At 38.9% G+C, this 19,033-nt stretch overlaps 1 protein-coding gene across 2 annotated transcripts; it reads left to right on the top strand.

The window, feature by feature from the left end:
* Positions 1–152: 152 nt before the first annotated feature.
* mapk12a (mitogen-activated protein kinase 12a) lies at positions 153–10,318 on the top strand. 2 transcript variants are annotated; one of them, XM_053622866.1, is made up of 13 exons: positions 153–239; positions 331–473; positions 1,060–1,189; positions 1,289–1,347; positions 1,650–1,761; positions 1,842–1,871; positions 1,958–2,005; positions 2,109–2,223; positions 6,025–6,096; positions 6,279–6,358; positions 6,467–6,545; positions 6,818–6,991; positions 9,765–10,318. In XM_053622866.1, the coding sequence occupies exons 2-13, from the start codon at positions 355–357 to the stop codon at positions 9,836–9,838; spliced, it is 1,092 nt and encodes a 363-aa protein (XP_053478841.1). In that variant the 5' UTR covers positions 153–239; positions 331–354; the 3' UTR covers positions 9,839–10,318. The 2 variants fall into 2 exon arrangements, with proteins under 2 accessions (XP_053478841.1, XP_053478842.1); XM_053622867.1 differs by lacking the exon at positions 153–239 and having other exon boundaries at positions 249–473; positions 2,136–2,223.
* The last annotated feature ends 8,715 nt before the right edge of the window (positions 10,319–19,033 follow it).

Raw genomic sequence — 19,033 nt, 5'->3', positions numbered from 1 at the left:
CACGCCAGCGTGGGTAGATGCCATTTTAACGGTCTATTTCTGTGGCTACAAACAGGATTCTTATGTTAAACAGCCTGTTAAATACTACGCAACTATACTACCGTACTAAATAGTACAGTGACGTATGTGTAGCGTACAACTTACACGCATGCTTTTTAGTACGCTAGTATGGATGGTGGCTGTGTGTGGGCGTGGCTAAGTACCTGCTCACGGCGCAGCCGCGGCTTGGCGTTTCCCAGGTATTTTCAGTCATAGGTGTGTCGAAGAAACTGGTACTCACTGTGACTGTATGTGAAACAATAACTTTGTGGTTTTTTGTTTGTTTGTTAGTTAAAACAGTATTTTTAGCAAACGATGACTCAACGCTCGAGACCTGGTTATTTTCGTCAGGAAGTGAATAAAACCATTTGGGAAGTACCTGAAAGATACAGAGAGTTAAGACCGGTTGGGACAGGCGCTTATGGTACAGTATGGTGAGTGGGATTCACCTTCTATACTCCATGCGCCATTTTATTGCGTTTCATCCCCGTGTTTGAAGGATTGTACGTTTTTTGAACTGTTGAAGAACCCGGTCGCTTTGCTAACTTGGCTAACATACTTTTTTTATGGTATGTTATAAAGTCAGTCCTCATTTCCTGTTTCGATAGTGTGCAAGTAGCTGATGAGACACGCACAGCAAACCATCCACGCCTGTCATGGCCTGTATGAAATACCAGTGAAATTACCACCAGGCCATTATTTAACCTGTTGTTGAACCTCCTTTGTGTTTTAAATATCGCACACACACGCACGCACACACACGCACGCACACACACGCACGCACACACACACACACACGCACACACACGCACACACAATTGTAATTCCGTCCTTCTTGCTGACAAACTAAGTGACTTGTTTGGGTTTCCACAGAGCTCATGTGAATAACAGAATTTTTAACAGTTCTGTACAGTGTTTTATTATTCCTCCCCAAGAATGTATGCAAACCTTTAATTTAATAAATAATAATAATAATAATAATAATAATAATAATAATAATAATAAATGTTATGTCCTTAGCTCTGCTCAGGACCGCAGAACAGGGACAAAGGTTGCCATCAAGAAACTCCTCCGGCCTTTCCAGTCAGAACTTTTTGCCAAGAGGGCTTACCGGGAACTCCGACTTCTCAAACACATGAAGCATGAAAATGTGAGGAACCCAAATGTTTGTTATGTATAGTGTGCTTTCTTTGTGTGTTTTTGCCTTTATATGAACTCACTTCATCTCTTTTGCAATATTTGGCTGTAGGTTATTGGACTACTGAACGTTTTCACCGCAGACCTGTCACTGGACCGATTCCAAGACTTGTAAGCTTAGTATTTAATCATTCTGCAATTTATTTCTTTCCTTCTCTTTTTTTTTTTTTTTTTTTTATTAAGTCTGATGTATGACCAAGAATGCATGGTGTCCTTGCTGCTTGTCTCTTAGCTGTTTGGAATTCATCTTGTTTTACATTACATTTACATTTATTCACTTAGCAGATGCTTTTATCCAAAGCGACTTACTTGTTTTGAGCTTGAGTTCTCAGTAACGCATCCAAGCATTTGATTTTAGAGATACGACTTCAGTAAATACCAAAATTATTTGTCGCTTTCTCTCTCACACACAGTTACCTGGTGATGCCCTTTATGGGTACTGATCTTGGGAAACTAATGAAAACTGAGAGGCTTTCAGAAGACAGAGTTCAGTACCTTGTCTACCAGATACTGAGAGGACTAAAGGTGTGTGTCGTATATATTTACCCTCTCTCTTACACCCACACACACACTCACTCATGTATAGTATCTCCTCTTGTTCACAGTATATCCATGCTGCTGGTATCATTCACAGGGTAAGCTGCATGTATTTCCATATACTTCTACACACCAGTGGATTAATAATGCATTGTTGATCATTGCTTATAGTTGTAACTTGCAGGACCTCAAGCCAGGCAATCTAGCCATCAATGAAGAATGTGAACTCAAGGTAACACAGTATACGGTATCATATGCGATTCCTGCCTGATGATCTGCGTTACTGCAGGTGGTAATGCTCCTTATGTTTCTATATATATATTTTTGTACGCTAGATCATTGATTTTGGTTTGGCCCGTCAGGCTGATAGTGAGATGACAGGCTATGTGGTGACTCGCTGGTACAGAGCCCCTGAAGTCATCCTCAGCTGGATGCACTACACCCAGACTGGTGAGTCATATATTTGTACAGCTATAATGTTTTTCTATGGCAGGCCTTTTATATTTACCAGATGACCTTCAGTATTGAGATCACTGACTTGCAGTCTGGATATGAATCATACAGACCTTATGTTGAATCTGGATGGCATTGCAGAATTTTGATGGCATTTCAGCTATCTAAATTTACCTCCTTAAAAAGGTACGTTTTAGTCAGTGTTGTAGCTTTAACAAGTGAATATATATGCAGTATAAATCATTTAGGAGGTGCTACTTTTGTTTATGGTTTATGCTCTGAGCAGCCATGTTGATTTGACGTCACTTGCTGAACTCAGGGTTCAAAAGACCATCCTGAGTTGATGAGTAGGAATCCTCTTGAAATCCGTTTTCTTTGTTGTTTATTTGTTGTATTATTCAACTTTCCAACACTAGAGCAAGACAGAAAAAAATAGTTCAAGCTACTTGGGCTTTTCCCTGGGGCATAGTTTATAGCAGGGTGGAGTGGTATCCCCCCCCAAAAACATAGTTTAATAGTTTATCGGTTGACAGATGGTCCAGTTCTGTTTTAGATTGCTCTGTTGTTGGGTAGCTGAACTTTCTGAGGTGACGTGAAGCTTCGACAGAATTCGACAGACTCCTCCCACACCTTACTTAGTTTCCACCTTTTTTCTACTTGTCATCTTTATTGGATATGCTTTTCACTTGTCATCCTTACATCACTGTGAAAAAGTATTTGCCTCTGATTTCTTCTATTTTTGTGTATATCTCATACCAAATAGTTTTAGATCTTCAGATGAAATACAACATAAAATAAAGGCAACCTGAGTAAACACAATACAGTTTGTATTTATTTAATTTTTTCACTGAAGCAAAAAAAATTATCCAACACCTGTCACCAATGTGAAAAACTAATTGACCCATTAAACTTAAAATCTGCTTGTACCACCTTTAGCAGCAATAACTGCAACCAAATGCTCCCGATAACTGGAGATCAGTCTTTCATTTCTACTAGGACTTACTCCTATGCTTTGGATAATTGTCTTGCTGAATGATCCAGTCGTGCCTGAGTTTTAACTTACGGACTGAAGACCGGACATTCTCCTTTAGGATTTTTTGGTAGAGAGCAGAATTCATGTTTCCCTCAATTATTGCAAGTTGCCCAGGCCCTGAAGCAGCAAAGCATTCCCACACCATCACACTGCCACCACCATGCTTGACTGTAGGTATGATGATCTTTTTGTGGAATTCTGTATTTGGTTTACGCCAGCTGTAATGGGACCCCTGTCTTCCAAACAGTTCCACTGTCGACTCCTCAATCCACACAACATTCTCCCAAAAGGTTTGAGGATGTTCTTAATGTTCTCCTGGGTTAGTAGTGTTTTTCACCTCACCACTCTTCCATGGATGCCATTGTTACCCAGTGTCTTTCTGATAGTGGAGTCTTGAACAGTGACCTTTATTGATGCAAGAGAGGCCTGTAGTTCCTTTGATGTTGTCCTTGGCTCTTTTGTGACTTCCTGGATGAGGCGTTGCTATGTTATTGGAGGAATTTTGGAAGGCCTGCCACTTCTGGGAAGGTTCAGTACTGTGCTGCATTTGGCGATAATGGCGCTCACTGTCGTCCTTTGGTGTCCCAGAGCCTTTGAAATAGCTTTGTAACCCTTCCCAGACTGATGTATTTCCGTCACCTTCTTCCTCATCATTTCTGGAATTTCTTTAAAATTTGGCCTAGTGTGTTCCTGGGTAAAGTTCTATTTAAGTGTTGATTTGATTGAACAGAGCTTGCAGTAATTAGGCCTAGTTGCGTCTAGTCCAGCTGAACCCCATTATGAATGCAGTTTCATAGATTTGGGGAATTAGTAACTATGGGGCAAATACATTTTCACTCAGGCCCAGTTGGTATTGGATAACTTTTTTTTTCTTCAATAAATCACATCATCATTTAAAAACTGTATTTTGTGTTTACTCAGGTTACCTTTGTTTCTTAGATTTGTTTTAATTTCTGAAAAATTTAGTATGAGAGATGTACAGAAACAGAAGAAATCAGGATAGGCAAATACTTTTTCACAGCATTATCAGATTCAAGCTGATAGAAAGACAGATAAACAGGTATTTTATATTTGGACACTGCAGATATAACAAAGCTGATTTTTATTTATTTACTTATTTATCTATTATTTAGTTAAATGGTTAATTAACTATGTTTGTAACACACAACAACTAAATTTTCCCTCATATTAAGTTGCTCTATCCCTGATCTGACGGATTATGCAGTTTTATTCATTCAGTTTCTTTCCACTTTACCTGGTGGAGTCACATCAAGTGACACAGGCAGCCACGACTTCTCTATCACAAGCCACAGTTTCTCCTGGGGGATCCCCTGCTCTTCCATAGTCTGCTGTGAGATATAATCTCTCCAGCAGTTGCTGCTTCAACCCCTGGTGCTCTGTACTGTTGGAAATGCCTGATATAGCTGTAGCTGGAGCTAACCAAAAGCAAGTGCTTTTACTGCAACCTTTCTGGCTGTCCTATACCACTCAATTAAACCAGGCAAGCCGTTACATGGACTGCCTCCTCTTTCATCTTGATGGCTTTTCTCCATGTTGTTGACTGCCAGCTTATCCTAGGGTAGGTAAACATCCCAGCATGGCTGACAACACGGGGAAGCTGGTGCCTAAAATTTCTACATCACTTATGTGGAACTGTTGGCTTTCACACAACGGACATGGCGCAAACAACGGTTGTTTGCAAAATATGCAAAGGCAAGATTGGAGGAACCTGGAGGAAACACAGTAAACCTTTTTAACCTCTAGAAGGCACCACAAAGAGTATTACAAAAGCCAGATAGCATGGGGAGTGCACTTGAGTATAACAGCATTGAAGCAACCAATAACAAATATATCTGGCACTACTTATGAGTGATGTCGAAGGACATCACTGTTGCCATGACATGAAGGATTTAAATGAAGGATTTATCTCTAAATGAAGGATTTAAATCAGGGGTGTCCAGTCTTATCCGAAAAGGGCCGGTGTGGGTGCAGGTTTTCATTCCAACCAAGCAGGAGCCACACCTGATTCCACCTGTTTAATCAGTTGATCTTGACTTTCAGTAGACACAGGTGTGGCTTCTGCTTGGTTGGAATGAAAACCTGCACCCACACCGGCCCTTTCCGGATAAGATTGGACACCCCTGATTTAAATGACTTTCTTGAGGTTATGTATACTTTTAGAGTTATATTTAAATCAATAGGGGCATTGGTTTGCAAAATAGTCTTAAAAACTATTTTGAAAAATAATCATGATTATAATGTGGATCATGATCCAGCCTGAAAAATTGTACAAAGCTAAAATGGACCTACCTTAAAGTACCTGCAATGCACCACACTCCCTCTGATCCACTAGCTCTGCTTGGTTGGACCCAACATCTCCCAGGGTACAGAGAATGCCTCTGTTCTGGCACCTAGGTGGTGGAATGAACTTTTCCTAGATGTTTGAACAGCTCAGTCACTGGCTGTCATCAACTGGCTTCATGAAGTACTTAAATTAGCACTTTGTTATTTAAAATAAAAAAACTCTTGTGTTCGTTGTTGTTTTTTCAAACCAGTCTAACCTCTCCAAATAGGTATTTTAGTCAGATCGTACTCTTAGTCCCTGACCTAGTGAACCAGTATGAGGATGTATTTATTGATGGCGACTTCAAAGCACTTCTCTAAGTTGGTGTGGATAAGGGCGTCTACCAAATGATGGGAAGTCATAGAAGGCCGTACCTAAAACCATAACCATTTTTTGTTAAAGCATACCTCTCTTTTTTCAGTGGACATCTGGTCTGTTGGCTGTATCATGGCAGAGATGCTCATTGGAAAACCGCTGTTCAAAGGACATGATCGTATCCTACCCTTCTCCAAATATAACACTGTATGACATCACTGCTGAATGCCTCTGGAGGGGCTTCATTAGACATAGTACCAAAAGCTTATAGCTAGTGATACTTAAATCTTTTGGTTCTATGTGCCCTGTTTCCTTGTCGCATTAAATTTTATTTTTTTACCCTTGACCGCATTGCATCAGACCTGGATCAATTGACTGAGATCATGAAAATCACAGGAACACCTACGCAAGAGTTCATCTCCAAACTGCAATCCCAAGATGTGAGATGCACTCACTATTTCACTCAGTAGCTCCATATAGGATCAGCATTTTATTCTTCACTTGAACATTTACAGAAAGATCCCTGAATGCCAATTACTTTATTCCAGGCTAAAAACTACATTCAGAAGATGCCCAAACTTAGGAAGAAAGATCTTCAGATTTTGCTGCCGGACACCAACCCGCAAGGTACACGTATATTTTAATTATAAAAAGCATTTATCTGTGGCAGCCTGGAAAACCCTGTCAGATGTCGCTGAGGCTGGATTCTGGCAAACAGGCAGAAAAGCCCATTTTGGTCAAAACCTGTTTATTTAATTTTTTGGCTATAACATATCTTGACCTATCTACAAGAAATATATTTTGCCAAAACTTGTAAATTAGTATACAGAGCTCTCTAAAGATTTTATTGTTGTTGCGAATGAACAAGACTTAGAAATATGTGATTATATGGTCTGCAGCAATTGCTGTGTTAGAGTCCATGCTGCTGCTGGACCCGGAAAGCAGAGTGACCGCAGCTCAAGGTATGGCTTTGCCCTACTTCTCTGAGTTTCGTGAGCCAGAGGAGGAGACTGAAGCTCTGCCATACGATCACTCACTGGACAATGCTGAGCAGTCACTGGAGCAATGGAAACGTAAGTGGTGGACTTGAATTTCATGCACTGTGAACCTTTTGTGAACAATGAAGCCAGGTACACATGTTATGATTTTTATAATCTTGTACAACTTGCACAGTTAAGCTTGTGCTGTACACAGATCAGCCATAACATTAAACTAATGACAAGTGAAGTGAATTATACCTGTTGAGGGGTGGGATATATTAGGCAGCAAGGGAACAGTCAGTTCCTGAAGTTGATGTGCTGGAAGCAGGTAAAATGGGCAAGTTAAGGATCTGAGTGACTTTAACAAGGGCCAAATTGTGATGGCTAGACGCTTGGGTCAGAGTATCTCCAAAACAGCAGGTCTTCTGGGGTGTTCCCGGTATGCAGTGGTTAGTACCTACCAAAAGTGGTCCAAGTAAGGACAACCATTGAACCGGCAACAGGGTCATAGACACCCAAGGCTCATTGCTGCATATGGAGCGCGAAGGCAAGCCCGTCTGGTCCGATCGACAGAAGAGCTAGTGTAGTACATATTGCTGAAATGTTCATGCTGGCTATGATAGAAAGATGTCAGCACACACAATGCATTACAGCTTGCTGCGTATGGGACTGCATAGCTACAGACCGGTCTAAGTGTCCATACTGACTCCTGTCCACCGCTGAAAGCACCTACAATCGGCACATGAGTATCAGAACTGGGCCATGGAGCAATGGAAGAAGGTGGCCTGGTCTGATGAATTACATTTTCCTTTACTTCATTTGGAAGGCCGTGTGCATGTACGTCGCTTACCTGGGGAAGAGATGGCACCTGGGTGGACTATGGGAAGACAGCAAGCTGATGGAGGCAGTGTGATGCTCTGGGCAATGTTCTGCTGGGAAAACTTGGGTCCTGGCATTCATGTGGATGTTACTTTGACACGTACCACCTACTTAAACATTTTTCGCAGACCAAGTACACCCCTTCATGGCAACGGTATTCCCTAATGGCAGTGACTTCTTTCAGCAGGATAATGCGCCCTGCCACACTGCAAAAATTGTTCAGGAATGTTTTGAGGAACATGACCAAGAGTTCAAGGTGTTGACTCGGCCTCCAAATACCCCAGATCTCAATCCGATCTGTGAGATATTCAGGACAAACAAATCCGATCCATGGGAGGCCCCACCTTGCAACTTACAGGATTTAAAGGATCTGCTACTAACGACTTGGTGCCAGATACCACAGCACACCTTCAGAGGTCTTGTGGAGTCCATGCCTTGAAGAGTCAGAGCTGACCTACTCAATATTAGGCAGGTGGTTTTAATGTTATGGCTGATTGGTGTATATTCTCATACTGTGCAAAAATAATCGTTAAAACGTAGGTTTACTACACACTGCACATGTGCACACTGCACATGAAACGTGACCCCTACAGAAGTTAAGTCTGTTGAAAATCCCCATTATTACAGAAAAGCTTTTTGTTTTCCTGTTAGCCTTGGTGGATCAGATAGAGTGACATATACTTCATGCTGGTCACCCTTGAAATACTTGTACACACTCAGCTCAGGTTATATGAACAGTGCTTTTCCCCTTGCAAAGTTTTTCCAGTTTCTACCTGTCAGGGTAGCATTATGAATATCATAATGGCATGTAATATAATGCAGGCATGTGTGTTGCTGCTACAGCTCAATCGACCCAGCCTCCATGCATTATGTACTGCGCTCTCTTTTCACCCTCGTGTTGACTTTTTTTTTTAATATTATTTTTGCTGCCATGTGCAGATGCATCTTCCCAGTGTATTTTGGAAAAGCAGTTCATGAGGCTGCTCACATTGCAAGGCTGACCAACTTTAGATTGTTTTAAAATACATCATCTGATTATCCATCAGCACAATCTGAGATTATTTAATCTGAGTTGGTGATTTATGTCCAAAGGCTACATGAATATTTACTTCTGGATATTTGAACATATTCAGAGGTGGGATATGCAGGTCCATTTTTGGGCCGCCCAGTTAGATTATGCAAATCACTTGCTTGTAGTTCATGCCTCCAAGGCTACCAGATTTCTCTTGAGCAAAAGTGTCTAAGACTGGGGTTTTCAGGAGCATCTGGACCACTGCCTGCTTAACTCTCACAAAACATCTGAATAGCTCTTAAGTCTACGGTTTGAAGATGGATACTATTCAGTTATAGCTTCTTCATATGAAGTTCACCTACATCGGCGACCGTCAAATCTGGTGATAAAACAGGCTCAAATCGTAGTGTCTAAAAGCCAACGGGACAGTTGATTAACTGGTTAGCAGAGATGGGCCGATTCCAGCAACAACAAAAAAAAGGGTGGATGGGATACCGGGGAATACATGTCAGATATCGGATCCTGTTACCAATGGGAAATAATTGGATTTGGAAAAGAAACTTATTTTTGAAATTGAAAAGGTTTACATATAAAGTGACTTGACTAGTTTCCCTTTTGTTGAAATTGATTTTATTATATTTCTCCTGTAATGCGAGTGATTTTGTGTGAAAGAGCTTAATTGTAAATTGTTAAAGGTAGTTTTCAAAGCAAACAATATTGCATGGGTATCGGCTGATGCTCAAGGTTTCAGTATCTTTATTGGAAAAGAAAAAGTGATCTCATGCCGTCTCTACTGTTTAACATGTGTAGGAATCATGCCTTAGTTCATGGATTTTAAGCCTCATGAGCAATGTTCATCTAGTAGCTTTCAGTCTGACAGCCTGTGTTTAGTTATTATATATTGATACCCGATGAGTCATTCTTTCTCTTCTTCTGTCTTTCTGCTTCTCTCACCCACTCCCTCCTTCTGTCCAGGACTCACTTTTAGTGAGATTCTTACCTTCCAACCTCCGCCACTGGGTCCAGTGCAGAAAGAGACATCACTCTGAGCGGAACCTTTCCACATTGAACTCTTAAACATCTCAAGCCAAGTGTGCCATAGCTGTTCTCACGTGACCCATAGTATTGTGTGTGTGTGTGTGTGTGTGTGTGTGTGTATGTGTGTGTATACAGTATGTGTATAGAAAATGATACACTTTATGAACTGTACAACATATTTTGTGTTCCAGTAAGTGCTACTGTGCTGGTTGTCAAACATAAACGGTGCTATCCAGATGCCTTTATTAGGACACTGCACGACTTATTCATGAACACAAAGAGGCATAAATGCAATCATTTCTTTGAGCAGGTGTTTGTCTAAAATTCTATAATCTGGCATGGTCCATGGACCCATTTGAGCCCAATGACACATAGGACTATGCATATGTTAAACCCAAAAAAAAAAAAAGGTATTTCTGAAAATATATTTTCTATAGCGAATTGTCTGTAACCAAACTTCAGCTTTTTTGCAATAAAGACAAATTGGTTTATGTGAATGTTTTCATTTTCTGTCCTTGTCATGAGTTTAGCAATAATGTAAATATGAACAATTTTATTTAGTTGAGGAACATAATTTCTGTACTTTTATGGTTTATTTTTCCTCGTAGTAATAATTTTTTCGTGATTGTTGCGGCCAAAAATGCTCGATTTTGCTGTGGCTTTTTTCAAAATTTGCGACGCAACTTGCTTCGTTTTATTTGTGGAAAACTACTTGAATTGCACAAAATTATTTTGCAGGGTCTTTCCCAATGATGTTCGTTTGTTTAGCTATACTCGTGTTCGGCACACGTGAATCAAAGAGTGCGTTGTGGTGATGTCACTTGATGTGTCTTGACCAAAATCTGTGTGTGTGTGTGTGTGTGTGTGTGTGTGTGTGTGTGTGTGTGTGTGAGAGAGAGAGAGAGAGAGAGAATGGGTGAATGAGGGAGCGCTTTGGAACCACTAAGGTTAAAAAAAAGAGCTATATAAGTACAGACCATATACCATCCATGGCTGGAAGTCCAAGAGCGTAAAATTGGCCACACTCTCTCGGTGGGAGAGGTGTCATCTCTCTCCCCTGTCAATCACAGCAACACTACCCAATCATGAGCATCTGTAAGCTCATGCATGCAGAAGGGAGTGGATAATACTTTCCTCAGTAAGTGTGTCTTACTGTGCTGGCATTTCTGTTGATTGTTTCCAGGGTCGTAGTAATAGGTTTACAAAAATAACCAAACAAAAAAACGCTTTTGGTTTAAATTTCAGGTTTAAAATAGTAACACAGGTACAGATATTTGGAGCAGTAAACAAATTCAGACCCTTTGAGTTACACCCCTACAGTAGACACAATGTGTGGATGTAGTTGTTTAGATCAGCAGCAGAGGGCAGCACTTGTACAGATATATTGCACAGAACGTGAACTTGGTACAAAGCAAACATATAGGACTGATGTATTTTACATTGTTACAATATTCTTCTTTTTTAGGATGTTTTGCCACTAGTGTAATGTTAATATGTTGTAATTAACAATTAAGCCAGAGTATTTAGTTGTTAATTATGAAATTCCTGTATTCTGGTCCTGAATTTTGTATGCTATACGCATTATTTGTTTTGCTGATCTAACTCAACAGATATTCTTTCATTCTCCATTACCTTTTGACTTCTAGAGAAATGCGTCTCCTTGACTGGGATTGAGAACTGTTTTTGGTTTTTATTTATTTATTTATTAATTATTTAAAAAAAAAAAAAGGACTACTCTAGGCTCTTGTTGCAAATTTGTGCAGTGCCTAGCAGGGTAGACATTTGCATGACTTCAGGATCAAAGAGGCACCCTCCCCCGTCTCCACTGTGTGTGTGTGTGTGTGTGTGTGTGTGTGTGTGTGTGTGTGTGTGTGTGTGTGTGTGTGTGTGCTGTATGGGACATCCGCATAGTTCGTATGCATGTCAGGCTGTTCTGTCCTGAGGAATACATGGGGAGGCAAAACACATTTGTCATCCAGCTCTGCTCAGAAATGTCTGATGTTATGATAGAGAAAGAAAGGACGGAGAAAAAGTGGTCCTCTCTATCCTCCTTCCTCAACCAGCTGCCTATGTGTTTACCTGTTGAATCCTAGCAGGGAAATGTTTTCCCATGCTCTCAGACGTTTCTTTTTTGCATGTGAAACCAGCCTGTTTACACTGTAATACTGTAACACTAAGGAGTTAAAGCCAGTCTAACTATGTTAGACTGCATTCAAATGCCTGGGAGCATGAAAGCTTTTAAAATGATTTTAGTCCAAGTTCTTGTGTTGAACAGTTTCTTTCAGCTTTAAAAAAAATATATTACTCAACATTTATAACCAAATTATGTCAAGTATGCATTAATTGAGTCATTATCAGGAAAACCTGTTAGAGTGTATATTTATTGCAGAGTAAATGCTGAATGTTCACAATTTGACTTGCTAAATAACATCTGGCTCCATATTTGTGGCTTTATCATGGCTCAGTCTTCTTAGAGAACACTTTGTTCTGTGGTCAGACTGTTAAACTGTCCATTTTTCCAACATCTGTATACTGTATTCTCTCTGTTGCATAACAGTCGTGAAAAGTGGCAATAAATCACTCAGGGTTTGCTTGTGTTTACATATTTTGTGGAGTCTAAGCAATTCATGCTCCTGTATTGAAAAAATAGGCTTTTTTTTCTCCCAATTAGAAAAATATCAGATAATGCCACACCACTGTTATACCCCTGAGCTGGGATTCAGGCATGTTTAGTAAAATAAGATCCTTTTAAATGTTGGAATTCATTGAACTACTTAGAACTTACAAGAGTTTGGGCATTTCTTTTTTTTACTGAAATGAGCTGTTGATACAATTCATGTAATCATGAAAGAAGTTATAACAGAAAGTTGGCATATAAGTAAAGAATAAAACATGACCATGTTCCAAAACATGTTAAAGAAAAGTAATCAATGACAGGGTAGTGTGATACAACCATTCACGAAGTTGGTTATTTAACTATAACGGCACATCTAGAAGTGCTTCATTCCTCTTATACCACAGCATTGATTACTGTTTTTGTCTTTCATTTATTAATTTATGTATATCACACTTCTTAACCATTTGTCATTATATTTATTAACAGTCGCAAGACAAGAGAGTTCCTGTTATCACTTGTGTCACAGCATCTATAACCAGACCATCCACCAGCCTCTCTTTATAATAATAAGACAAAAAACCTGTCATGTTACCTGAAAAACTGGAACATTTTGTGGGTTAAATAATATTACATTTTAAAGAAATGATAATACATCTGAACAAGTGCGTTAATATAAACCTGTGAGTTGCCTTGAAGCTCGTTGTCAAAACTGTTTTCTTTATTTGCCATATAATTGTCAATTAAATAATTAATTAAACACCTTCTCCAATCTGAAGCAAGAATTTGGGCATTGAACATTTTTTCAGCATTCCTGAAATTATGCAAGCAACTTCTATGACCCTTTCAAAGATATGATCATTTTCTATAAACGAACAGTATGTACACAAATCTATCTCATATGACATATCTTATGTTTCACTACATACTCCTCTTGCCTATCTTCCTCTATGTTTACGTTCTGTCTTTCTTTTCTTAAAAAGGCACACGTGCCCTCAGACTGTTTTGCCGATCTGAAAGAGCACACAGACTTTGCAGACAGCTGTAGAGGAAATTCCACAGACTTATGTGTTCCTGCTAAACGTCCCAGCATAAGTCAGAGAACCTGGATCTGTCCAACCCCTTGAAGGAATGAGAAAAAAGGGGATAGACGGTAGTTCCAGGACCTCAGTAGGTTCCACTCAGATTCAGGCTAGAGACCAAATATGGTAAGAGAGGCATTTTAAGTACAGTGGTTGGAAAAACAAACTTGTTCCAAAAACTTACACACGTTTAAAACAACTTTGCACCATGGTAACATAAGATTATTTGGCTGTTTCCCCTCCTCTGTAGTGTGTCATCTCAGAACTATGAATTTTTTTACTATCAGAAACCAGTTATAAACAGTGTCTTTTTTTTAATGGAATTTTCTTAATCATAGAAACAATAGTTGGTCTCTCATCACATACTGTATATAGAATTTTTCTGATATGATATGCATGTTCATAACTTTCTTCATCTGCAAAGATCACAGTACCTCTGCAACGGATTAAGGCTTTGAAAAGTAATCTGCTCTGTATTAACCCTGGTGGTAAGTTAGCGTCCAGTAGCACAGGCCCAGCAGAAATATCACGTCTCAGCAGGCCTCACCTGACTGCAGGGGGTTTTAAGATCCCATTCTTGCTTGAGAGCGTAATTGTGATAACGTTAAGGGGTTTTCCATTGCAGTTTGTAGAACACTGGCAGTTCTGAAGCAGTTTCCTGGCTTTATAATTTTAACAAAAGATAACTGCGGTCTTATAAACAGAATGTTCTAGATACAAGTGGTTTCATGTGAACAAAACAGCAGCCCACTCTTTGCGAAGGGGGTTTGGAGAGCAGCTATTAAATGGCTGGCACTGGTTTATTTTGCTTCTACAATAATAAAATGGACTAGATAGATTTGATTAGACCTACAATATTAACGTCAATACCACACTACAACAGTTTGTCTTGCACAATAATCAATAATAAATTGGACACATTATTAGTGACAACTGAACATCTTGACCAGTAGTGTACTACTGTGGTTGTCAGGTGTCCGTGGCACAACCAACCCAATGGTCAATAAAAACAGTCCATTGCCAAACACAATCTGAACCTAATAATCACTGCATTAAATACCAAAAGCATGACTACCACTGTCAAATATATTCTAATATTTACAAAGAAACATCACATGCTCCATTTTAATGACACAGTTTAACCCATGCAGTCTTAAATGTCCTAAATAAAGAATACTAATGAGAATGAGCAAACCATTCACTGATGCACAAAAAGCACATTCATAGGGTATACATAGGCTACAGTTTTTCATTCTGTGAGCATTTACTATAATTAATTCATAAAATAATTAATTTATCTTTAGTTACTATTTTAACCTAGTCAGGTTTGCACTGGATCCAGAATTCAATTTTATTTGTATAGCGCTTTTTACAATGGTCAATGTCTCAAAGCAGCTTTACAGAAACATATAAATATGGGATACAGATTTTAAATGTGTGAATCAGAATCCATCCCAGGAACACTGAGCACAAATCAGGGATGGGATGCTAGTTCATAACAGGGCATCTCACACACACACACCATTTATTGAGAGGAACCAGCTGAGAGGAACCTGCAGGAAGCTCACACAAATACAATACACTTTACTGTAATTATAGTACCTTTTTTATTTATTTTTTTACTTCAACACCCTTGTACCTGTCATAACCCCCACATACATTCATGATAGTCTGTGCATTTACACAAACCCACCAGTTTACCTATTTGGCTTGCAAAACATTGACATAATTAATCTAAAGTATGCAAAACTTCCAACCCCCAACCTGTGGTAGCAAGCCCAACGTGCAGACTTGGCAGACCGGTACTGCCATGACACAAATGTCAGTCTGTCTTCTCAGAAAGAGTGATGTTGTCAGGTTGTGTGTGTTAAATACTTTTACTGACTGCATAGCAACTTACATGTGAGGCAAATGGGAATCATGTACATGAACTCCTATACTGCGTCAAATAGCTGCACTGCATTCTGAATTGGATTTCTCATTAATATGACATTGGATGTTGCTGGAAAATCTTGAGTGAGAAAAGAAGGTTTTGTTCTTTTGTTTTTAGAAACTAACAGTGAAACCTGAAAATTACTTCTTATGTCTGAGACGATAAAATATTGAAATGGTTTCTTTCTAATAGCACCATTGCAACTGTGCTAGAAGTGACAACAAAGAGGTACACAACTGCTAAGTTTTCACAAGAATAATGAAAATACCACACCAACCAGCAAATTAGCACCAGAATCCTTAAGCACGTCACAGATATTATCGATATAAACATATTGCATGTGTTTCAGTGTAGAATTTTATTTTAAAAGTCTGACTCCAAGGCCCTGCATTGACTTTTTATAGCGGCTCAAGGTTTTGAACTGACAACCTTGCGGTCACTAGCACAGAAAGAGCTACAAATTGCACAACTAACTACTTTATCATTACCCCAAAGCAGCATGTGATGATGCGGAAAGTACATTCAAATACTGCCAAAATAAACACAAGAGTTTATCTGCTATTAAAAAAATGTGATGGAAAGCAGCATTTTAGAATCTGCTTGTTTATTTGATAAGATACGCTTTTTCTTTTCTTTCCCACCAAAGAACTTGAACATAGTTCACTCACATAATGTTCTTCTCCATATTTGAATACATAAAGTAGGTCAAGACTTTTAGGGGCCATGGAGAATGAGTAGGGTTGTTTAGCATGTGTTTTACAGTCCTGTGTAATCTGTGTGCAGATAGCAGTCCAAAGCAGCCATATGGTTGGAATGTAGAGCAGGTGAGGAGACAACATGAATCACTGTGCCCACTTGTCTCCTTTAGACCTGCAGAGTGGTGTTCATGGCCAGGTCAGAGTTAAACAAAGTATTTTAAAACATGAAATAACATCATAAAATATGTTTGGTTTAAACATTCTAACTTTAAAGAAAATCACGGTTGTTCTTAGAGAAACAATGTGTCTGATAGTTAAATGTCTAGATGATTTGTAGACTGCCAAGTCAACTAGAAAAGATCAGCATGGTCTATACATGCACATTTGTAATAATTAGCATGACTGAAATTATATGAAAAGGCTAGAGGTTGGGTTAGTGTTTGTTCCTTTACCTAATTCATTCATAGGTAATCCACTGAAATGAAAAGAAATCCAACCATACATATCACAATCATTAGTTTGTGTTTTTGCATAAGAGCAGGCTGCAAAAATTTGGCTTACATACACGATAAACCACTTACTGCTTAATAACAATTTGCACCGATCATCCTGTTCAACATTTTACACCTGCCTGGCTCTTAATGTATCGTGTTACCTTCTTGAGCATCAGTGAATGTTTGCACCTTTTGTAATAGTCGTGTACGAGTCCCTCAGTTGTCCTCAGTGTGAAAAGATGGATCTCAACATCATATAGCCACGGTTGGAAAGGGGTCAAATATGCAGAAGATGCTGGAAAAGCAAAGAATGTGCAGGACCTGGAGAATTTTTTCTGAAGAACATTGGATAGTTTAACTGCTCAGGACAAACAAGGAACTCATGAACAACTATTACAAAACATAATCAACAGTTGTTGATTATCCACGTAACAGTACACAGTATTAAGAATCAAGCGTATGTAAACTTTTGAACTGATTCATTTGTGTAAATTCAGTTGTTATTGTGTCTTGTGGACTATATGTAAACATCAGCTATGTGAAAATTTTTATATATTATTTTTACAATCCCTCGTTTTTTTCCCCTTTAAATTATTAACATTTTGGACATTCTGCAAGATGTCCGTAAACTTATGGCCTCAACTGTACATTTAATGTTGTGGAATGTCAGACACAAGATAGTTCCTGTTATCACTTATAGCAGTTATAAACAGTCATTCCCTCACCATCCTCTCTTTCTTCCCTGTCTGTTTACAAAATGTCCTTCTGAATGAGCTATTACTACAACGAGCACATTAATATAAATGTGTGATATGAATTGCAGCTGGCACTATTGTCTGAGCTGTACTGGTATAGAAATTTAAGAAGCAGCCTTTGTTTTGTCACATATACATTACTGCACAATGAAATTCTTTTCTTCACATATCCAAGCTTGTTAGGAAGCTGGGGTCAGTCATGGTACAGCAACCCTGGAGCAGAGAGGGTTAAGGGCCTTGCTCAAGGGCCCAACATAGGGTTGCATGGTATACCAGTACTACTGTAGTGTCGTGATACTAAAGTTTCAGAATACCACCAATGCCACTGTATTTTTTAACCAGTAGTATAATCAGTACAGTAGTACAGTAAGTAATGTTGTATGTGTGGCAGTTAATACTATTTTCGCCAAAAACACACATCTTACTACTTTTGCAGAATACACAAATGTTAGTGACACTTCATTTAATTCTTTACCTTAATCATTAAAGATTTCTTGTTTGCTAGTAAGCGAGTTAACGTTATGCTAACCGTTGAGTGTAAATACTAAAATTAGCCTAAGCAAGCTAACATTATGCTAATAGCTGTGTGTAAATACAAAAATTTGCCGAAGCGAGCTACCGATATGCTTACCACTGTGTGAAAATACTAAAATTAGCCGTGTTTGCTAGTAAGCGAGTTACCGTTCCCAATTTTATGTTTTTTTTTTTGGAGGGGGGGGGGGGGGGTTCCTTCCCAAATTCAGTTATTTATTCCTAATGTTTGATTCAATTAAATATTATCTATATAGTGCTTTTTACAATGAACATAAACATGGCCAGAAACATATAAACACAGGTTACAGATTTTAGTGTTGTGTTCATTCTTAGTACTCTAAGTCCATTTGCATGATTTCATTGCTCTAGGGAACAATAGATTAAATATATGGCACACTGAATTAGTTGCTTTCCAATTGTATGATTGTTCATGAGTTTTTCCCAATAGCCAGTTATACATTCTCATTAATAAAATATTCAGAAGAAAATTCGGCTTGTCTGTTCTCATTTATATCTATGTATTTCTGTAAATTTGGTTCAATATTGCATGGTATTGTGATACTTCAGCTGGTATAGCATCGTACAATATGTTTATGGTATCGTGACAACTCTAGCCCAACAGTGGCAGCTTTGGCAGTGCTGGGGCATGAACCCCCCAAACTTCTGATCTGTATACCACTGTGGTATAATGGTTTATAGCAAATTTGTGACTGTTACTACTTCCAAACCAAACCTGAAATGAGGAAACAGGATATCAGATGAGTCTTCATCGGCTATAACAGATACAAAGTAAAAAAGGAATTCCTCTCCTGTCTGTATGTTTATTTCCAGACATCAATTAAACTTATTGAAATCTTAATCACAGATGAAACTGTTGAATGCTCTATAACGTGTGCTGGTTAAGTTATTTTAACAGGCATTATTTTCAAACAAAGGATCATTTTCAAATGGTTTTCTTTGGTGAGGAAAAAAAAAGAACAATAACTAAAACTCGCACAACTGCCACCGGCACATTCACCGCCAGCTGTGCCATTAAACTCATCCCTGGCGTGAACAAAAGCAGTTTCTAGTGAGAATACTTCATGAACAGAGAAAT

Source organism: Ictalurus furcatus, chromosome 4, assembly GCF_023375685.1.
Source record: "Ictalurus furcatus strain D&B chromosome 4, Billie_1.0, whole genome shotgun sequence".
Classification (NCBI taxonomy): Eukaryota; Metazoa; Chordata; class Actinopteri; order Siluriformes; family Ictaluridae; genus Ictalurus; species Ictalurus furcatus.
This window is presented reverse-complemented; position numbering and strand designations above follow the sequence as displayed.